This window comes from Desmodus rotundus, chromosome 10 (genome assembly GCF_022682495.2).
Source record: "Desmodus rotundus isolate HL8 chromosome 10, HLdesRot8A.1, whole genome shotgun sequence".
Lineage (NCBI taxonomy): Eukaryota > Metazoa > Chordata > Mammalia > Chiroptera > Phyllostomidae > Desmodus > Desmodus rotundus.
Window position 1 is genome coordinate 104,605,974 of NC_071396.1, and position 23,752 is coordinate 104,629,725.

General features: G+C 39.9%; 1 protein-coding gene across 5 annotated transcripts in view; it reads right to left on the minus strand.

The window, feature by feature from the left end:
- PIGN (phosphatidylinositol glycan anchor biosynthesis class N) overlaps positions 1-23,752 on the minus strand; it is a 76,634-nt gene that overhangs the window by 45,055 nt on the left and 7,827 nt on the right. For all 5 annotated transcript variants that reach the window (XM_024580356.4, XM_053912842.2, XM_045187871.3 and 2 more), the window contains 10 exons: positions 23,325-23,446; positions 22,723-22,821; positions 20,245-20,351; positions 17,715-17,839; positions 16,425-16,555; positions 15,446-15,562; positions 12,671-12,711; positions 9,394-9,453; positions 8,093-8,185; positions 7,372-7,427 (listed from right to left, as the gene is read on the minus strand). In XM_024580356.4, coding sequence (XP_024436124.2) covers positions 7,372-7,427; positions 8,093-8,185; positions 9,394-9,453; positions 12,671-12,711; positions 15,446-15,562; positions 16,425-16,555; positions 17,715-17,839; positions 20,245-20,351; positions 22,723-22,821; positions 23,325-23,446 — 951 coding nt within the window. The remainder of the gene's footprint in view (positions 1-7,371; positions 7,428-8,092; positions 8,186-9,393; positions 9,454-12,670; positions 12,712-15,445; positions 15,563-16,424; positions 16,556-17,714; positions 17,840-20,244; positions 20,352-22,722; positions 22,822-23,324; positions 23,447-23,752) is intronic.

Genomic DNA, 23,752 nt, shown 5'->3' on the forward strand with positions numbered 1-23,752 from the left:
CTGGCTGACAAAGGACTCCTGACTAACTGAATAATTGACGGCACAGCAAACAGTGATTGAGTCCCACTGTTCAGCCCCCCAGGGCTCGAGACAGAAACGACTGCCAAGGTAGAGCCATGCCAGCACTTGGGGTGGGAGCCAGACGGGCCGGCCAGCCGAGTATGGACTAAGCAAGAGCCCCAGGCAGAGCCTCACAGGCAGAACCTGACCAACAAGGGAAGCCAGTGAACAGTGGGAACCTACTGGCTGTTCTTTTCCTATACTTACACCTCTGTCGGTCCCCCCACCTTTCATTTCTCTTCCCATCCTTTCGCTGACCTTGTTTTACCACAAGAGAAATATTCCTACTACTGCATAAACTGAAAGAATCTATAGCTAAAGACGTTAAGTTTATGGAAGGTAGAAACTGATAAAATATCACCAGAACTCAATTACCTTACTGAAATAAACACATTTCAACACAAAATCCAACACATTTTTCCTAACTAAAACCTATTCTCCTAAACCTACATTTAAAAAGTGCAAAAAAATTATTTAAGGATATAGCAGGCTAGATCATGTAAAATTGTTATTTTTCTATGTCAAAAGCTACCAAACTGAGTCTTGGCAATTTCACACGGTGCAGCATAGTGGGAACACGTATCTCTCCACCTGGCCCAAGCAGTCTCTGAGAGGTAAGATGGAGACTTGCAGGAAGTCAACCTTCCAAGCAATACTATTAACTTGGGTGGGGTCACAGACTTCTTCCAGAACCTGAAACTGTCCAGAACATGCTCATAATCTGAAACCTTACATAAAATTTCAGAAAATTCACAAACCGCAGAAGCTCATCCACAAACTCTCTCGAGTTTTCCAGGAGGCCCCCGGTGATGGCTGTGCCTACATCCAGGCCCCCAGAGCTCTCAGCTCGGGTGTGCACCACCCAGCTCTGTCCCGGGCACTCAATGGGGGACGCAGTCCTCTAAGTCTTAGAAGTGGGATGACTGGGCCAGAGGGCACAGACTTTCAACAGTATATCTAAGTTAAATTTTCCAAATCCGGATAAAACCCTTCTAGTTAATCTCCTTCCCCTTGGTCTGATCCACTCGGCCTCCTAACATACTGACCACATCTTCTAACTTATATAAAATTGGTGTGGGCACCTTACCGTCTACCTCCCCAGTTCTAAACTTCCTGGACTCTTGGTAACCACCTCCTTCTATTCTACTTAAGTTCCCCTCACCTCAAATGTACGCCCCAGCTATACAATGGTTAAACTCTGCATTCGTCACCAATCTTGTATTCGTATCTGAGTTCTCGTTCATAAACATCCTCCCCTCGCTGCTTCCCAAAATCCAATCCTCATCACCCTTTATGGTCCACTCCAAGCCCCACCTCACTCCACTAGTACTTCAGTGTGGTCTAACGAGCAATTTATTTATCCTCTATTGAATTTTAACCTCTGTGTGGGCCATTGATTATTTCCATTAATGTCCACAGTGCTTAGCACATAAAATACTTAGCACAGTGCTAAGCACATAAAATGAACTGATAAATCTTAACTGATTAAAATGCTATCAAAATATTGCAGGCCTAAAAAAGGAAGAAGAAGAGAATAATACACAGTGCTATTTCTTAATGGACTTTAGGACTTAGAAAAAGAATGAGAGAAAAAAATATTTTAAAAGAGAAAAATACTTGTTACATTAATTAATTGTATGACAGTACGTTATATATAGAATGTATTCTATGTGGAATACTTAAGTAAGGAGACCAGAGTCAGGCTAACTTATATTTTTCCTAAATGGACCATTTATAACCTTTGGGACATACCAAAGGCTCAGAATATGCCTGGAATTCAGCACAATGTTCTGTACAAACTGAACAAAGCTGAAGAGAGATTTGGTGTGTTGGCAGGGGACACAGGTCAGTAAAAAATGCCTTGTGTGAACATGAAGAGCAGAACGAACTGAAAATACAGAAAAGACCATTAGAAAAGACAAGCCATTGTGTGAGCAGGATATATTTATATATATTCTCCCAGAAGAGAATTTGGCAGTAGTATTTTATGATAATGGCAACACATCATCTATAGAACATTTCTACATAGTAATCTGATGGGGAAAGAATTCCTTTATTGAGTAAATCTTTTATATTGAAAACATCAAATTTTAAAGGAATCTATTAGCAACATGTTTATAGTTAAGTAAAAAAGAAATAAGAGAAACAAGTCTGAACTGTACACATTTCTTGGCTGTGATTGCTAATAGTCCACGCATTTCCCAGAGTTATTTGAACTTGGTAGAAGAAGAGTAAGCCGTTTCTTAAGATTATCAAAAATTTCATCATCAATTATTTAGGGTGACCTGGTGTTTGGAGGACAAAATCTCCTTAAAAATGCCGTTAGCATATCATATCTTCTTACTCGAATTATTAGTACAAAAATAGTTTGCCAGCATTTACACATATTTTAGAGATACTTAATGATATCTAGTCCACTTTTTACAACATCTTACATTAAAAAAGTATTTCAAGAAGATAAAGACAGAGAAAGAAGGGTAAAAAATGATTTCTAGAATAACTTGCATTCTTTAGACTGACCAATAATGTATAATCATGTCATTTTTCATGATTGAATAAATGAATAAATGAATATTTTTCTATGTATGCATGCATGTGATGTGTAAAAGTTAGCCTTTTTAGGTTTCAAGTCAGTTTTAGGTCAGAAAACCATATTTCTAGCAAACAGCCAGTAAATCAGATAAGTGAAGTGGTGGAAAGACTGACGTTAAAACCAGTACTTAACTGTGATCTGAAGGAGGAACTTTTAAGCACAACAGCCTACAAGCAGCAAATACATTAAAAATGAACCAAAGTATTTTTTTGCCATTTTAGTAGAAAACAGATTTATATGTTTTGTTAAAGTTTAAATTCTCTGAATTTACATAGTGAGTTTTAAATAAAAACATGATTTAAATAAAAATGTTTTTGTTTCTATCAGCAAGGTATAATACTCTTCCCATTTTCTTTTTTTTCTAAAGTCTTTTTTAAGAGAACTGTCTCATTCCTTTCCCATTTCATGAATTTTTTTTTCTTTTAAAGTTTTTCTTGTCTTCCTTTGACCTCTTTAGTGCACACTTCAAAGTGTCTTTCCTCCTTTTTAAGGTGCTTTTACAGAGGCAAACCTTTCATGCTTCTCCTAGTCATGTCGCTCCACCTGCTGGTCATTTCTTGGCATTGCACTAAGATCTAACTGGACCCAGTTTTTGCTTTTTCTTCAGCAGTTCTATTTGTGGGAATGGCTACCTTGTGACTTTTATTCTTTCTCATGGGTCTTTAAAATATCAAAAATAAAGTGTACTTATTTTTTAAAGAGTAGGGTAAAACAGGGTATACAATTACAATAGGGATCCACTGGACCCTTTTACAAGTCTAAGAAACTTTAGCGATCTTAATTTCTCCCTTTTGTTGAAACATTTGACATTTTATCACCCTAGAAATTACTATATTATTCATCAATTATTAATTCTGGAAAAGACTAAGACAATGGAGGAAAGGTGGGGAAATACCATTAAACAGATCTAGTAATGCTGGTGAAATTGGTCATGTAGGTAAAATCTCAAGATTATGAATTTTCAGGTGTCAATATCCTAGGTAAATTTTCTCAGACTTAAGAATCGGTGACTGAACAACGTATTTCTAAGAAGAAAAAGAAAACATGGCACTTATTCGAAAGGGAAGGAGGTCCTCGCACTGTTGTTTGTAACAGGAACCTGAGCTGTCTATTTCGCAGAAACGGTATGTGACCACTGTACCCTTTCATCTTTCCTGATACTTACGTGCCAGGGTTTACCTGCTACAGTTTCTAAGTGGGCAATGCTCGCATTAGGTGCACGTATATAATGGTGACTGAAAGGAAACAGATGGTGTAGAAGTGAAAAAAATTCACTAGACTGGGAAAAAGTCAAGACTCCATTGTACTCATATGGTAATGGTGAGAATTGTGTTTTTCTGGTACACTGAGTACATGTAATAGGGAAAAAAAGGGTACTGCACAAGAATAGAAATAAAATATCCAGGAATAAAACAATGAGAAATGGATATTGTGGGGAAAACTAAAATCTTACTTAAGGACGTAACAGAAGATATAAATAAATACATGTTGGATGGTAATGTTAAATATCGTGACAATGCAAATTCCCTCCATATTACTTCCTAAATAGTGTATAATAATGAAAGAATCCTTCATATAACTCAAGATGATGATGATTCTAAAATTTACATGAAAAAATACATTTTTTATTCATGCCTATGATTTTTATGATTTTTGACTCATGCCAATGATTCAAATACTTACTTTTTGTTTCTTGTAAAATGTTTTTAACAAAGCAATATATACACATAATTTTTAAAAATCAAAAATAATCCAGGAGGGCATGACGACAACCAACGAATCCCTGCCCGACTCTTCTCATCTCTCAAGTCCCCCAACCAGGCACAAATACTTTTCAAGGGTCTATTTCTAGTTATTCTGGTAGTTAGCTCTGTTTTTCTTAATAATACGCTTCCATCACTATTGCTTGGCTTGATGGCCAGAGGCACTTTCTGCCGCCTCTTCCCTCTCCAACAGGGTGATATCACTCTTTCCACCTCCTCTGTCGGCCACGAAGGTCACTCACCGTCTGTCCTCCTCTCTCGGCCATTGCCAACGGCACATTCTATCGCATGAGGACAGCCGCTTCACTACCCTCCTATTTGCAGGCTTTTCCCTCTCCTTCCAACCTGTAACCCTGTATGTTGTCAAGGTTCGTAACATTTGTATTCCAGTCTGTAATTTTAAGTCTTCCTTACTTTGTCCATGGTGACTGTAAAAACTGAAAACCAAGATTTACATTATGATTATTTAAATTCTGTTCACTGAGCTGCAAAAGTTTTATGCTATAATTAGATTTCCTTGATCCATGTGCCAATGTTCATATGAATTCCCTTTCTCTTTCTTTAAAGAGTTTATTTATTTTTAGAGAGAGGAGGCGGGAGGGAGAGAGAGGGAAAGAAACATGGATATACTAGAGTAACATGGATCAGTTGCCTCTCACATGCCCCCAACGGGGCCCAGCCTCAACCTAGGCACGTGCCCTGACCCTTGACAGGGAATCAAACTGGTGACCTTTTGGTGTGCGGGACGATGCCCAACCCACTGAGCTATACCACTCAGGGCTGAATTGCCTTTCTCATACTCGAAGCAACTGTTCAAAATCATGTCACTTCTCAGGTTGCTTCATAATTAAAGCATGCCTTCTTGTACACTTTGAAATGTTTTCATTTCCCTGAAGCTTCCCATTGTCGTTGCTTGGGAGGATGAAGAAAGGTATGCCTTCCATGTAAGTCACTGTGTTTTTCCAGCTCCATACTCAATCCGTAGATATCGTAAAATTCATTTCATTCCACTTGAGGTCTACTCGCTCCCTGTTCTGTTCTGTAGGACTTGCCTCCCATTAGGACCATTCTTGCACGGTTTAGCCTTTCCTAAGTTTTTAGTTGCATTATTCTTTTTTAAAAACACATCCTGTACTCTTTCTCATTTTGTAAAGTTTATGTTGCTTTTTATTTTATGGATGCAGTAGCGTCTCAGATATTTCTGAGGAGTTTTAATATTTTTAAGTTCTCTCCTGTTCCTTAAATTACCTATTTCCTCAGGAGTCAATTCTTCATATGACCTTAGCTTTTCTGGTTACATTGCAGGTTTTCAACAAATGGTGATTTTCAAGTGCAGGCAGAGCAAGTGGCTTTGCTCCAGGGTGGGTGAGCCAGTGGGTGGGAGTCAACTATCCTGCTGAGCCCCGAGGTGACACAAAGCTAGCAGTGGCTCTACAGGCAGACACTGAGCATCCAAGCAGAGCAAGTTCATGGAGCATCAGGAGGCCAAGTAAAAGAAGGTGGGCAGTGTGCACTTGAACCCCTTATAGAAGAGTGCTTCCCTGACCAGTCTTTCTATTGGGTTGGCCAAAGAGTTCATTCAGTGTTTTCAGTATGATGGCCTAGTAGTGCTTAGTTGCCTTTAACTTCATTCACAACAGTTTTGTTAGGCTGTATCGTCACAGCTGTCATATCAGTGTGCATTTATAAAAAAATTATCAAAGTTGGTGAATTTTTGTGCAGCAATTTTAGTACTGAAGATGGAAGAAAATATGCAACATCTTAAGCATATTATGCTTTATTACTTCAAGGAAGGCAAAAATGCAACAAAACACACAAAAATTTGTGCAGTGTGTGGAGAAGGTGCTGTGACTGATCAAATGTGTCAAAAGTGATTTGCAAAATTTCTTGGTACTGTTGACATTTTGGCCAAATAATTCTTTGCCGTGGGGCTGTCTTATGCATTGGTAATTAACTGCATAGGATCATAACTTGCAAAATCTCGCTTTTGCTTTGACTTTGCTCCCCTACACCCACACAGAGTGCAGTGTACAGTCATAGTATTCCCGGGGAAATGCAGTATTTAAGCCTTTCTAGTTCATGAATACCACACTCCTGTTACAGAAGTTGTCAAATGTAATTTCAACAAGCCATTCAATCCTATCCCTGACATCTGTATTTCAAACAATTTCTATTTGTTTTGGTCAAGAGCAAAATTCTTCCTGATTAAATGTGAATCCTTGCTAACTGTAGGTGCATTTCAAGGAGGCTGAATAAACCCGCCCCAGTCAGTACCACAGAGCCAGGCTTGTGATGCCAATCTCCCCATTCCAGAGTCAGGGGAAATGCATCTTTCTGGGATGCAAGAGAGCAGGCTGCCCACCCAAGTCTGCTCCCCTCTCGCCCTCCCTGTAGGTGTCAGAGTTTCCCAGAACTGTATCATTGGCCTCTTCTTGTCACGTCCCACCTTCTGCCTACCTAGAGCCTCCAATATATGTGCATTTGTCTCCACCACCATCTTCATGCCGACGGCTCCAGAACCTTCACGATCAACTCCCATTTCTATCTTGAGATCCCCATTTCTAACCAATTCATTGATGTCTTCAGTTTTAAGTTGAAATTCATCCTTGCCTCTCAAACCAACTCTTCTTTCTTTCTATGACCCGTATGGTACCAGTACCTTTCCAGTCAGCAAAGGCAAGAGTCCTCACTCCTTCCCAGTCGAGCCCTGTTGAATTTATCTCCTTAAAGCTTCCCATTATCTCTTGCACCCTATACCTCCTCTACCAGTCACTCAAAGATATCTAGCTTGCATCTGGCTCATTTCTTACGAAAACAAGAGACTAGACTTTCATTCTGAAGTTTGCACTAATGCATACAAAAAAGACAAAGTTTCTAAATAACTAATTTATTCTGTCAGCATTTAAACTCAATGAAAAATTATTTCCTATAAGCTAATAAATAAAACATACTTACTTAAATGGTGTAAACAAAAATGGTAAAGTAACTTCTTTTTTCTGAGACATTTTCACCTGGGAACCAAGTAGGAAAATATTTAATTATATTAGAAATGAGGAAAAAAATCAACTAATCTCATTTTGAAATACAAACATGCATTAAAATCATTCTTCAGGGATGGTTAACTCCTTTGAAAATGGAATTTTGTGTTACTACATTATTTCATAAATATTTAAAGAAAAGTTTAACACAATCATTCCATTACAATAAACTGCGAATTAAGGATATCAAGTCTGCAAAAGAACATTATGTAACGTAATTAAACTGTACTTTTGCTCCCAGAAAACCAAAGGAGCCAAGCTGCACTGGCTGCACTAGGAGCAACAGAAGGTGTTGGTTAAGCAGGTCACCTCTTTAACTTTCTAACGCACATGCCCGGTGCGTGGGACGACGAGACGTGTTGCGTCACTCACGTGGCCATGACGGGGACAAAGGCCAATTGAGAAGGACGTGGTGTGTGGTCTTGGAGTGCCAGTGAGAGCCTCACAATCAAGGAGGCCCCTCAGCAGTAGCGCTGGGCCCTCACACTGACTCAGGGGACCTCGGAAATGTGCACCTCTGTGACGCTAGGGCAATGAACAAGCTCTAAAGACCCTGACTTACAGAAAATAATCCCTTAAAACAAATCGAATGCCTTCACCGAGTATGTTCACTTTTAGAATCCCGCGTCTTGTTTTACCTTGAACTGCTCCAGGATCTGCACTGCGTTTGTGAACATGCTCTCTGCTCTGAAGGCCCCGGTGCTGTTGAGATAGCCCACAGGAAGGACTCCCTGTACATGGTAGATGCTGTTTAGTGTTAGCACTAACGAAGCTCGGGCTAGGCTTACGGAACAGAACAGACTGACAAGGGAAGCAATGACGGTGAGACAGACGGACAAATAAATTACTGGGATGATAAAATAAGAGACTCTTCCTTAAAGCAAAACTGAAAAATGTTCCTTTATTTTTCTCACAAGTAAATATAGTAAGTGAAGTAAATAAAGCAAAAGAAATGAATTAAGTTCAATACGACCTAACATTTACTGAGAAGTTACTGTGTGCTAGGCCGTGAGCTGAGTGCTTTGTACACGCAAAGTCCCTATGGGGGCCACGACTAACATGCTTGAAAGGAAACACAGTAAGAAACATGAGAGCATATCGCATATAAGAGGGAGGACTATTTTGTGAAACTTCTGTATCGGTGACACAGATACACACACTTGACTATAAGGCTCACAGTACTGAGTCAGATTTTTGTATTTGTTTGATTTGAAGAACTAATAAAAATAGCTGGTTGGAATGATTTTTTATTTGTGTTTTCTGGCTTTTCTGGATCCATTTTCCATTCTTCGCAGCACTGCCATTCCAAGTGGAGAACTCTCCCCCACGGAAAGAGCGTGGTGGGTCTCTAAGGGGACCCCGCCTTCCCCTACGGAAGGGCAGTCAGGTGACCCAGGCTGGACCACTCAAAAGGTCAGCACTGGAATCTGACTCCCGAGTATCACGGAACAAAACGTACGACAGGGACAATGCCACCCCCCACCCTGTCCCCACCCCAGCGCAGACCATGCTTTGGGTCTTTCTCCTGGGTCTCCAGAGCTCTCTTGGTTCCTGCTCACTTCCAGGCCTGGTTTTGAACAGGCCCTTCAATCAACAAACCACCAATATCTCTGAAATAAATTTCCTTTGAATGGATTCAGTTTCTACTGCTTGCAAGCAAAAATCATGTTATTTTCCCTCCATTATAACTAAAATACAAATATAAATCTGTATACATTTTAGAAAATAAAAAATTTAAAGAAAAGCTATTAGGTCTGTTCTCCATGTTGTAGATAATACTACATACACAATCATAAGGTATTCTAGATTTAGGAAAAATGCAAAGGAAAATAGAGTTTTAGATGTAATTAAAGATTACTCAGAAACATATAAAAAGTAAATTTTACTGTACAATATATTGTTTCACTCTGAGAGTTGGTAAGAGAATTCTGCTCCTTACCACTGAGTTCAGGGGGAAGGGGACTCCAATAAGAGAGGCCATCAACGGTGCTATATCAGCCTGCAAGCAGAACAAGTCCGGTTTTAAGAAGGCTACAGACAGCAACAAGAGAATTCACTCAATGCAACTATATTTTGTAATCTAAGCAGCATGTTTGTTATAATCCATTATCTTCAAACATTTATTTAACACACATCAGATACTGATCTCAAAAAATGTCATTTGCTGGAGGTACCATGACCTTATGAAAAAAAAATTTTGAAGGAAACCATTAAGAGCTCCAAATGTAAAACATATTAAAACAAAAAGTTACTTATCCTAGTAGCTACGAACTTGACTGCTTTATATTACAGATTTTCAGTATTATGAAAAGGATGCCTTAACTAGACAAAAAAATACATAGCAATAGTAGGCTTTACCTGGAGAAATGTATTAACTAAAGAAAGAATGTATCAGGAGGAGGTATGGCCAGGTGGTGAAGTCCAGAAAAGATGCATCAGATAAGAGGCCCTTTTGAGGAAAGACCCCAGACACTCTTTTGGGTAGCTTCTCCTCAAGTCTAATTTCCCAGATTGCTCTCCCTAGAGAACTAGTAACTTCCATTTCTCTAAATTTTATTGCCTGTTTTCATATTAGGCCTTATCATTTTTTAGGCAGTAAAGTGCTTGGATGTCAGAACGCCCAGTTTCAAATCTTTGTTTGCACCCTCCCAGAACTTGGGTAGGTCAGCTCACCTCTCCAATGCCTCTGTTTTCTTACCAGTTAAAAAATAAATACAAGTCTCTCCCTTGCAGAGTTATGGCACGACTGAATGAGATTAAATGGATAGAGAACCCGGCACTCAATAACCTGCGATACCTGGTGGCTACAAATGCTGCTGTGATCACTAGTGACGGGACCTCTAGGGGGTGCTGTGTGGACACTCCGCCCTGGGCCCATGACACCCACGCCTCTGAGGGTCTTGTCTCACTGTGGGTCCTTTCCAGATCCTCTCTCTGCTCCCCCTTTAAGGCTGGCACTTGGCCCCAGGTTCTCCATCCTTCTCACCTTTTACCATCGGGACTCTCTTTACTAAGTACCACCCACAGGAAACTGGAAAACTGCAGTGGCCTCCGAATCACCTTCCCCTGGAAGCCACTGTGCACCTCCTGTAATCCGTCCTCCTTGCTGGAGCCCCAGGAGTCCCATCCAAACAAGCAGATCATGCCCCTCTCTGGGGTTCAAACACTCATGGGCTTTCCCGAGCTTTAGGATTAAGTCCACTGGACCCATACGGTCCTGCATGGTCTAGCGCTACCTTCTTCTGCCTCACGCCACACCAGGCTCTGTGCCCTGTACGCCAGCTTTCTGCAAGGTCCTTCAAATGCCATGTGTCCTCTGAGCAGAGTTCTGTGCGTGTGTCGCTCCCACTGCCTGAAAAGCCCTCCCCCTGTCTTGGCCTGGTAACTCCTATTTATTTTTCAACCTCAGCTCAATCCTCAATTTCTCAAGAAGCCATTGCTGGCCACACAGGCCACCAGATACACAGATACAGAGGTGTCCCCCTTTTCCGAGATACCCCTGGGGATGCCTGAAATTAGACTATCAAACCTACATATGCTATGTTTTTCCCCATACATACACCTTTTCACTGGAAGGAAGCACTTTAAGACTTCTCTGTGGCTTGTGTGAGTTGCCAGCATCCCTACTCTCGCACCCGCGGCCACTACTGGGTGAAAGAAGGGCGACATGAACACAGAGCTGTGATGCCACCACAGTCGATCTGATGACTGAGACGATGACGGATGCGTGGGAGCGTGGAGAGGCTGGACAAAGGATGGTTCAAGTTCTGGGCAGGATGGAGCGGGATGGAAGGAGATTTCATCACCCCACTCAGAATGACACACAATTTACAACTTAGCCATTATTTCTGGAGTTTTCCGTTAAGTATTTTCAGACTGTGGTTGAACGTGGGCAACTGAAACCACAGAAAGAGAACCCACGGATGGGGGGACTACCGCGCATCTGCTCTGGGCTCTCAGGGCTTCACAGGCCTCTTCTGAGTACTCCCCACAGCTCTGATTTTTCGTCTGTTTGTGTAATTATTTGATTAGTATCTGTTCTCACCTCTAAAGAATAAGCTTCCCTGGGCAGAGATTGTGTCTGCTTTTACTCACCATTATACCCCTGACACAATGCTGAATGATGATGTTTGTACAATGTTTAAACAATATTGCAGATGCATAATAATGTTGATGGAAGAAACGAATAAAGAAATTCTCATCTAATGTGGATCTGAAGTAGGATTGCTGAGAGCAATAGCCGAACCTATATTCAGTTTTTTATTATAACCCAGTCTGGCTATAAACAAAACATGTTCTTGTTTTATGGTCTTCGAGTTATTCCTATCCCACTGACAGTCATTTTTACTGCAAATGAATGAGCTGCTATTCTGATTTTATACACTTGCACTTATTTGGTAATGCACATCCATCCTGAGAAGAGAGAGCATTCTTAATGTGCTGAGAAAGAACGGGCTTCCAAAACCGCACACCTGCAAAGAGCCCCGACCTGGGTTCCCCCACCACAGTAAGGGATGTCAGCTTGGGAGCTGGCCTGAGAAGGGAAGGTATTCCTGCCACTTTGGAGGCCGTATGTCAGTAATGCCACGATTTCTACAAACGGTGAAGATAACTATTTATACAGCATGTACTCAGTAATGAGAGCTCTGTGCTTCCCATTTACAGATGTCACTAGCCTCACTCGATCAGGTTGGCCGTGCATTTTCCTGTAATTTGAGCTTTCTAGCTGTGTAATTTATACTCTTGTCACTTTTTCCCCACTGCATTTGTGAGGATCCTGGATAGAATTAAAGATGGAATATGTGTTAACAAAGAGATGGTAACTGACACACTGATACAGGAAAGAAACCTGTAATGGGATTTTATTACATCTATGCTTAAAGCACTCAGCAAGGCAACCATGACAAGGAAGCACAGAAATTTAACAGGCAGGCAAATTGCAATTTGCATGTAATTATTTAATTAGCCATTGTTATTGGAGGGAGTCTTCTTTTAGTTTTACCTGAGCCTTTTTATATTTTGTCAAAAGAAAGATTAGTTGGGTTAAAATATCTGCACTGAAAGGACTTCCCTTGGTAACTGAAGTGTTTTGAAAGATCATTTATCATCATTATTATTAATATGTGTTTTTTTCAGGGGGTTTTTTTTTTGTTTTGGTCTAAATGTCTCACAGGGGATAGAAGTAAATTTGAACATGATTAAATTGAGATGGATACCTGATTGATATCTTGCCTCTTGTAGTGCTCCAACTTCCATTCTGAAAGACATAATGAGACACAAAATCCGATGCTAAGACTGAAAAAGAATGGGTCATTTCATTATTATGAGTGGCCGATGTTTAGTGAAACACAACAGTATTGGAAAAGTCTATTTTAAGTCAGTATGAACTCAAAGGATGCTTAAAAGGCAGAGCTGTATATTTTTAAAATGAGAATTTCAAAAGAATGACTAAAAAGTATTTGGTATTTTCTGTGATAATTTATTAAACTTTCAAAATGCTCGTTTGGAGAGAACTGTTTCAAAACATCGAAAAGCTAATGGATGAAGGATGGAATGAAAAGGCACAATGATACCAACTGTTGGTAGGACTCCAGCTCACCCCAACCCTGTTCCAGAGAGTTATTCGGCATTTTTCTGTAATGGCAGTTGCTTGCAAAATACTTAAAATTGTAGCTGTGATTGCACCTACCATCAATAATCCCAAAAGTTCAAGGATTATAAGTTACTATTAAAACTGCCTTTGAAGATTACCTCATTCCTCTCTTTCTACTTTTCTATAAATTCAGAAATTTCAATAAACAGTAACCAAAATAATTGAGAACATCTTTTTTAAATATTTTATTTATTTATTTTTAGAGAGAGAGGGGAAGGGAAGGAGAAAGAGAGGGAGAGAAATATCGATGTGTGGTTGCCTCTCACACACCCCCAACTGGGGACTTGGCCTAGGACGCAGGCATGTGCCCTGACCGGGAATTGAACCAGCAACCCTTTGGTCTGCAGGCCAGCACTCAATCCACTGAGCCACACCAGCCAGGGCCCATGTCTTGATTTAATGACTTTAAGATATATTACTGAAAGGCTTCAAGATACTTTATGATGAAATTTCCTTTAATAAGGTAATAAAGTTTAAAATATGTTCCTGCTTCTATTAGTTAGCTCCTATAAAATTCATGCTAAATCATCTGTTGAGGAAAAGAGTATTTCCTTTCTCTTAACTTATAATACTTAACTATTCATGTAAGAAAAACTACATTCTGTCTGTCACGATTCTTAAAGGCATGTGATTCTGAAACATTAATTCACTGAAAAAATGAAACGCCAAAATACAGTTCTGTCTCCTAAGTACAAACATACTATTTAACCTAGCTGCCATTTAGATCTAACCTAATCCATTTCCCACAGGGCACAGGAATATAAAATGACGCAACTGCGCTGGGAAACAGCTTGGAATTCTGCAAAAATTAAACACAGTTTCTTATAATCCATTTATCCCATTTGATGAATCTGGACAAGGGAAATCAACACGCATGCCCACACAGAAACTTTCACACAGATCTTCATGGCGATACTATCATAACAGTCTCAAATGTGAATACGACCCAAATGTCCGTAAGATGGCTGTATAAAAAATATGGCATAAACAGCAACGAAACATCATTTGGCTATAAGAAACAAACTACTAATACATGCTACGACCTCGATGAACCGTGAAAACACTATGCCACGTGGGAGAAGCCGGATGTGGCACAGTGAGTAATCCCATTTATATGCAATGTCCAGAAGAGGCAGATCCATAGAGACACAAAGTAGACTAATGGTTGCCGGGTGATGGGGAGGGGGAGAAACAGGAGTAAATGGTAATAGGTTTTTGGGGGGAGGGGGTCTGTAAAATACTTTATAGTTAGACAGTAGAGGTGATTACACAGTCTTGTTAATGTACTCAAAAGAATAAATTGTACGATTTTAAAATATGAGTTTTATGGTATGAGAATTGTATCTCCACTAGAAAATCCACAAAAAGAAAGAAAGCATCTAAAGAAATTTAACATACAAACCAAACAGAGTCTTCTATGGTAAAAAAAAATAAATAAATAAAATAACCGAACACAAGTTGAGTCTAAATCCCTGGAGAAGGTTTTTTAAAAAGATTCTAGGCCTCACCCAGACTCATGGAATCAAAATATCTTGTCACAAGATCTGGAAATCTGCATTCTTAAAATATCTTTATTTTTAGAAAATAAAGCTTTGGATGAGTCTGATGAAACTACTCCAGAGTAAGGCATTTGAAAGGAATTTGTTTTGTCCAATCAGGAAAAACTTTGGTGGAACTCTGAAAAAGAACATTACTTTAACTCTTTTTCTCCAGGAACTGAGAAGCAAGGAAGGCCTGGGCAACACAGAGAGCCTTCAAAAGTACGAGAGTCAGGGCAAAATCGTCCGGTTGGGAAACTGCAGTTACACAGGCGAGTGACTTATCTGATAGTCTCTGCAGATAGGATTTGACTCCGGGTTTAATCTGCAGCCCAGTAAAAATAAGGAATGTGAAGAAAAAAACCCAACAGTGTAATTCGTACTTGAACTTTCATAAGGCAAGTGACTATATACGCTGAATGTTATAAATCAAATAATAGGAACTATATAAAAGTAATACATAGAAATAGTAATGGCACAACGTGGAAAGGAAAACTATTACTTGAAAGGAATTTTTTTAAAAGATTTTATTTATTTTTAGAGAGAGGGGAAGGGAGGGAGAAAGAGAGGGAGCGAAGGATCTATCGGTTGCCTCTCGCACACCCCCAGCTGGGGACCTGGCTTGCAACCCAGGCACGTGCCCAGACTGGGACCCAAACTGGCGACATTTCAGTTTGTGGGATGACGCCCCTCCCACTGGGCCACACCAGTCAGGGCTTGAAAAGGATTTTTAAAAACTAGACTTTGGTTTTATTTTAGAATGTGGTATTTATAAAGACAATAAAGATAAATGTTCTTACCTTTCAGAAGTGTGTCATTAAACTGCTGAGCTGGTACTCTTTGGGGATACTTAATTCCAGCCCCCCAAGTGACGAAAGGAGTAAAGGTCTCTGAAGGATGACCAGCCCCATGGGAACCTACAAAGAGGACACCAAGAGGAATAAGGCAAGTCCATACGAACTAACTTATACCTAAGTATCTATTTTTTTAATACTTAAAGTGAATCCACCTATAGTTAATTCTGGCACCGCACTCCCAAATGCTTGCAACTCCACATAACCATTAGTTTCAGAACATTCCCAAGCCAGTCAGAGCGGCAGCAGCAAACAGGCGCAAACAAACAAGGCAGAATGTCTGTGGAGTAACTGGCTGAAAAAGGAGCGAGAACACTGACAATGAGACGTGGAGAAGGTGCCACGGGAGTACCTCCAAAGGCAGGAAGAACAGGGAAAGCGCTTTTGGGGAGGAGCCACCCGAGTGTGGGGCACACAGTCGAGGCCAGGTCTGTTCTGGAGAGGGTGGCAAAGTCTCTGGATGTTTTTCTTCCAGGCCGGCCTGGCTGGCGCAGCCAGCGCCCTCCACAAAGTGGAATCGGCTCACTAGAATGCTAGAGTCGAACCTCATCTTTGCCTCATTTTGTTCTCTGGGCACACGGTTTTCCTGGGGACTCCCATGGGGAGGACAGACTGTCAAGGGTTGATCTTCAGTAGTAACACCTTAACCTCAACCTCACCCCCTTTGCCATCACGCACAGCCAGCCCCAGGTAGGTAAGTATTGGTAGTTTTTGTTTTCTCCTCCCTACTTTTCCCTAAGTTACATTTTGAGAATATATCCTTCTATAGTTAGAAGATGCTGTATATAAGATCAGAATTTTTACACTGACATTTTAAGCATACAGTTGTGTGCTAGACACTGTGCATTCACTAAGACATCCCTCCCCGGCAAGCTTCGTTTGCCACGTCCACTGTGAAGCGCACGCTGCTTGAAGGCAAACTCACCCCAGTCTGTCATTCCATGGTCAGAGGTAAAGATGAATGCCGTTTTCTCATCATTTCCGTAAAACTCTTCAAACAGGGACACAAGCCCTTTAACTCCTTCATCAACTATTTTAATGTTGTCCTTATATTCCCTGTTTAAAAAACAGAAGAACACATTAAATTACATTAATTTGGAAAAATCAAATTTATTCAACATGAACTCATGACATTCAAAGTCAGTTAACTCCTGAAATACTTTCAGATTTCAACGTTAACATTTTAAAATCAGAGCTCTTTCGATTGTTAGATATAATGTTTCCTCTGTGTAAAGAAGCAACAGAATATGAATAGTTTTCCGCAGTGATTTAAGAGGCGGGTACTGGCTAGCATGCTCATTTTAAGGAATGCCTTGTAAGTCTCAAACGCGACGGCGACGCCGTCCTGTTCCTGTCTCTCACGAGGCAGACTGCAGTGTCCTCGCCACTTAGCAGGTACGCATAACTGCTTCAAGTGTGGAACATTGTCACCCCCTAGACTGTGTGCGATATGCACTATTAGAATGTAGTATCACACCAGATGGGTTTTGAACAAACTACATTCAAGCATTCTACACCTGTACACTTAAAAACTGCGAAGGTGGCCAGGCTGGCTGAAGAAGGCTGGTTTGGTGGACACTCTCTGTCAGTTAAAACAGTGCACCACTGTTGTAGGAGCACGAGGCATTCGGGGCTGGCAGCTAACCAACAGGCTTCACAGTTAGACTAATCTCAACCAAATTCGAAATGAAGTCTAAAAGTATCACATAGATTCTTCCTCTTTTTTTATGGTCTACAAAAGCGAGAAAAATATTTGCTATTCTATATAAGGAATATACTGAAGTATAGAATATAAGACTTTATACAGTGATTTGCTAGATATAATACTGAATAAATGGAATATATAAGGAATTACATAGTTTGTGATATAACACCATAAAAATGCTTTTCATCTCAAGAGTCACTGCATCTCTAAAATACGTCCGTCTCTTCTCTTCCTTGACAAATGAGGAATACGGGATGCATGTCACTCACACTAATCTGCAGTCTGGCCACAGCACACGTAATTCTAGCTTCTGTACCAATCTGCAGTTCATGTAACTGAGAACTTACTCTGCTTTAGGGTTATTTAGAATATAAATATAACTCTACTTTAGAGTTATTTAAAATATTGGTGTGGTAACCACAAAAAAAAACCCCCTATTATAATATTTCAAAGTTCAAACAGAATAGCTGTTTCCCACAAATACAAGAAATTAAACAGCATTAAAATTACCTCGATGTTGGTCGGTGAGCATGTCCATTTGTATCTAGTCCTAATAAGTGTAAGAAAAAAACGATTTTCTCCTCGTTCAGTTTAGAATACAAAGACTGGTTGTTTCGGGCAGCATGAAAGAATTCCTATATGTAACAAATCAGTTTAAAAGGTTTAGTGCATTTCTTTTATTTAGAAAATAATTCTGATGAACACATTTAATTAAATTTATACATAATTATAACATTATCTTTTTTTTTTTTTTAATTTACCCTTGGGCCTACCGACACAAGGTCCTTGTCATCACCTGAGACCTCTGTGTTCAACAGGGAGGGAGCTATTTTCTGTGGCAAAAAAAAGGTTATAGGAAGGAGATCTGATTTTATGAAGATCTCATAGTACTGAATAAAAATAGGAGATTGAGGAAATATTTTGACGAGAGCCAAAAATCAGTACTAGTGGCCTTACAGGCACAGAGAAGAGGGTTGCCACCCAAGTCGGGTGGGGAGTGGGGCGAAGCAAGGGGAAATCAGGGAAGCCCCCATGGAGATGACGATGCATAAGCCGAGGTTTAGAAAGGAAAGAGACTCAACATGGATGTACTTTAAGGGTAGTATGCGAAGTGAAATACACCAGTCATGAAGAGACAAATACAGTATGATTTCACTTCTGTGAGGTGACGGGAGTCATCAAACGCACAGAAACAGAAAGCAGAACGGCGGCTGCGGGGGCTGGGGCGCAGTGGGGCAGGGGGATGAGCAGTTGTTGTCTAACGGGTGTGGGGTCCAGTCCGGCAAGATGAAGACACTCTGGAGACCGGCTGCACAACGGTGTGGGTGTACTTTACTGAACCTGTGCACTTAAAAATGGCTAGGATGGCACATTCTGTTATGTGTATTTTGCCCCAATTTTAAAAAAGTGAGTACAACTTTGCATGGATCTGTAAACTGTTTGGCTTGAGTTAAGCATGAGTCTCTGGCAGGGCGCAGAGTCCAGGTAAAACCCTGGACTCCCCCTCCAGCCTTATCTCAAACCTGGCTCCCAGCCGGGGATCCTGCCCTTCTAACCTCCCCTTCCTTCAGACCTCCTGAGGTCCAGGCCGGCTCTTCCTTCAGGGCCAAGAGGTGCAGAATGCCACTAAACTCCAGATCCGTATTTTTCTGTCTCCCATATTTCTTCAGAGATCACCTCAAGATTCTCAGGAAAGCCTTCCCCTAACCGTTCAGTCTATAGCAGGCTTTTCTAAAGACATATTCTCAGTCCCTGTATTTTTCCTTCACACTGTTTACCACCGTTGACAGTTTGGCATTTTTGTCGCTGTGTACACAGTTTATGACATCGCGGGCAAATCTTTTCCTTCTCTTTGCCAACACTAGCAATGTTGCAATAAAGAAGGGGAAAAAAGGCATAAAGTCAGGTCGGCCACCAGCACACATGCCCATCCACAAGAAATCAAATTCATGATTTTCGAGCATTCTCAGCTGTGTAAGCCAAGGGCCTTTAAGCAGTGGCTTAAAGTAAGTAGATAGTAAGTAAGTAAGTAAGTAGATCCCATTAAAACACGATCATTAGCGAAGAATTATTTGCTAATAATTATTTTCTTAAAAAAGTTTAATTTAACTTGAAAGTTTTCCCTGTTGACAAAAGTCTATGTTACTTGAAAAAAGAAAATTTCAAGGAGAAAGATCCTGATACAAGAAACAGTGTTTATTATCAAAGAATGCAGGGCACTTAACTCCTGCTGAGTAAATACAAGGACAAATGCAAACACATACTAAGGAGTCTATTATCAACAGATGAACAAAAACGACTACATTAGGGAGAAGTTCACAGTGTCCGTTCCACAGACGGAACTGGCGAAAAGAAGAACCCTTACGGTTCAGTCAACGGAAGCTTCTTTCAACAGGTGAATTTAAGTTATGAAGATGAGAAACAATGGACTGATAGAAAGGAGAGAGCCAATAGCCACAACTCAGATTTTCCCACAATTTTTGATGAATTTTAACTGGATTCCTGGTGAAACTGTGGTCACTGTCACTACCAAATAGTCAAAAAACTCTTAAACGCATAAATATTTTATTGATTAATTTGCTAATTTGTTTTTACTTAACCTGGTTTTTCCTGAAAGTATAATTTTTAAAAATCTACTTTCTGTTATTACAACTGCATTACATTTAAATAGCATTTTTCAAAAGGCCTTCACCCGTCTCACGTGGGCTGCTAAGGTGAGCGGGTGGTGAAGGCCACGCCTAGGATGACCGGCAGCCGAGGAATGAGACACAGGTCAACCCAAAGTCCAGCCTCGGGCTCCTTCACTCTCAGAAACATGTATCATGAAAAGGCTATCTTTTTAAATTATTTTTTAAGCTTCTCTTTAATTGGTTATTGTGGAATGTATAATTTCTTACCCAGTCTTTTAAAAATAGTGTGCTACTACACGGAATTTTTACATTCACGCGAGTAGAAAACTACTAAGAGGCATTCACTAACACATCAGCATCTGGCACTTGAGGCAGAAATGTGTGTGCTGCGTGTTAACCACTGCACGTACCTTAACGTGATCAAAAACCCATGTGTCCAATTTTGATACATCCTGGGCACCAAAGTCCTCACTGTGGGCGTCATAACTATATGTAAAAACATGGTTTCCTGTAGCGCCTAAAAAGGAAATTTTGGGGAAAAAATTTTTACCATCTTTTAAACTGTTATAATTATGAAGTAGTCATTAAAGACTTTTGCGAGTACCCAGAATTTTTCACAAAGCACTTCGTATTATGATGGGGAAGATAAAGATGGGAAGAATAATTAACATTTATTTTACGTACCATGGACCATGCTTTGTACTTTAATACATGCTGTTGCATTTTGTTCTCACAGTAACATATTGTAATTTTACAGAGACACTACACATAAGTTAATTACCTTGCCGAAGTGACAATGTCAACATACAAAAATAAACACCAAAGTTTGTCTCCCTATAAGGATTAAAGTACTCAAAAGGTTTTTGTGTATGTGTTAGGATGTTATAATCTAAAACCGATGAAGTCATTTAGTTTACAAAACTTCCTAAAGCAAGAAAAAAAAATCAAATATTCACTTCTCTTACTCATATGTAAAAGGGAGGACCCCCAAAACCCAGAATTTATTGAAAATTGTGTACTTATTCTTACATGTTTAAACTTCAGTCACCTTCAAAGTACTCTCCATTTGACACTTATTGAGATGTTCTTCTCATGATCAAAAGTTTTTGAATTTGTCAATTTTCATGCCTTTTAGTGCTTCTGCCATTTATTGTTTCACCTCCCACAGTGGCAAAATGTTTCCCTTTAAGGACTTTTTTCATCCAGGGAAACAAAAAAAAAGTCTCTAGGGGAAAGATCAGGTGAATAGGGAAGGTGGGGCACAGGGTCCTGCCATTTTTTGTCAAAAACCACGGAACACTCGGCACAGTGTGGGCAGGTGCACTCATAAATCGCCCATCATGAAATGGGTACATTAAGAGTCTTCAAAAAAATTCCCTGAAGCTGGACACAACCTCTCACAACAATGCCAGCTGGTACACTGATCCAGATGGGGTCCTAGAACACCAATCTAGTGGGCGAAGCCTGTACTACAAGGGGCCTGTACTTCTGGGGGCCCACCCTCCAGAAGATAATTCCATTTGGGGGCAGGGGGCCCCCCTCATATAGTTCTCAATATAAAGGGAATATATATTGCTTATTGCTAAACAGTTTGACAGAGTAAACAAATATATTAATCTTATATATTTGTAATATTTTACCAAGAATCCAGTCAACAGTAAATTTCTGAGTTAGACAGGCTCTTATAGATCATAGGGAAGACATAAAATGATGATGATCTCCTACAACATCAGGTTCGCTCTAGTAACGTTAGCTATTCCACTGCTCGGCCATTCTAATTCCCAGGTCCTCAGTAAAGATCTGAGTGGGTTTGTTGGTTCCCGTAAGAAACGAACATTCCTGTGGGACCGCCTGCAGTTCAGCACTGGCCCTGCCCTGTCAACCATGGCCAGAAGCAGGAAGCTGTAAGCCATAGCAACTTAATCCATCCTCACCACCACCAGTACCTCCCTATCCAAAGAAGGGAGCGTGTAACTGGCAAGCAATTTGCAGGGTTGTTTGTTTGTTTGTTTGTTTGTTTTGGCATGCCCTACATAATAATGTTCTGTGAATAACATATGTAAAATTCTGAATATGTATTTGTTTTGAAGACATATTAATCTTCAATAATTCCAATGAATTATAATTACACCTGTGGCTAAGTATAATGTTACAAAACCTTTTCATGAACTGAAATGACCAATCATTCTGGCCCCACTAAAAGACATTCGATGACATAATATTGAAATAAAGTCCAAGTGATTTTAGGAAGTAATATTAATTGTGTAATCAAAAGATGTTCTAATAATTGCAGATTCATACACAGAAACAAACGCAACAAATCCAAATGGCAAGATCTTGAATATATAAAAATAGGAATTATAAATATAAATTTTAATGTTTAAATCTTTATGTGACTATCTACCAACTTCTATTGAAAATTTTTTACCAACTTCTTAATTTATCAATGTAAAATAAACCAGATATCAACATCTCCATCGTGAGGAGTTATACAGGCACCTTGCTAAATGTTTCATAAGAGTCATCTGATTTAATCCTAAAAACCAACCTATGACATAAGAACTATCGTATTTACAAAAAGGCAACCTTAAGTTCAGAGAAGTTATTTAACTTGCCCGAGACTATGAAGCTGCTGAATGTTAGCGCCCTGCATTTCTTTGAGTCCAAAACACTACCAACTATGCGATGTGCCAACAGCCTGAGTGCGGCTCGGAAGGGAAAATAAGCTGATGTGCGAGTCTGCTCACTGCAACATACACCCCTAGTTCGGAAATGTTAACTATGTCAAAACGCGTATCTCACAATCAATAAAACAGAGTACATAAACAATTACCTCCTGACTTGTTACCCTATTTAGTGCCTGAGAAAATACAGTCGAGGACTCTCACCTTTGGCAAACATAGACACGATGTCTGGGCTTCCCCAGCTCCACGTGTACTTGCTTTCATTGAAGAGAGAGTCAAATTCTACAGGGTTTTCTTTCCATCCTTCAGACAATTGAGAAAAAAAGGAGCGAATAACTACGATAGTAATATACACATGGCGAGATATTACTATAGCCCCTAAAGAATATTTTTCAAATAACAACAATGAGGATTAATCACACAACAAATGCAAAAGTAAAAACAGACTTTGTTACATATATCGTGCTATAATTTTTTTAAAGCTTACAATAGATAATTTACTTTTTACTGAAATACAAAATTATTTTGAACTTTTGAGAATTATCATCCAGGAAAACCACAGATCCATCCAATCACATTCTTTTATTTATTTATTTTTCCAATCACATTCTTTAAATACCACAGAATGATACGAAACTAAAAGCTGAATTCTTGAATTAATACCAGTGTGTGTTTATGTAAGGCCTGCTAAAATATTTATGAAAAGTATCTCAAAATATGCTTCACCTCGTATCATGACTCAGGTCCAAGAAGCACTATTGACATGATAAATTTTCCCATGATAGAACTGTCTAAACAGGCAATACCTTTGGCAACTGCGCTGACATCTTCATAAAACCCAGCTATCACGGCCACATGGCCTGGCCGAGACTCAGTTGGCACGCGCGTGTGAGAGACCCCCCAGCTGCCTTCGTGCATCACGATATTCCTGAAAGACATCGCCGATGAACAGTTAGCACAGACTGCAAGTAACGCTCTGGTAAGGTTTGGGAAAGATAAGATGATTACAGCAGGGGTCAAAACCACAAAAGTCAGTCAAAACTTAAGGATGAAAGAAATCCTTTTAACCCCAGCTGAGCGCAGTCCTAGCCCTCCTACCAGTGGATGGACAAAGAACCAGCCAACCACTGCATGGGATCGAGACAAAATACACCACTGTCGTTTGAAGCCACAAAGTGTTGAAACGGTTTGTTACGTAACAACTGACATACATAATAAAATTCTATCACTGCTA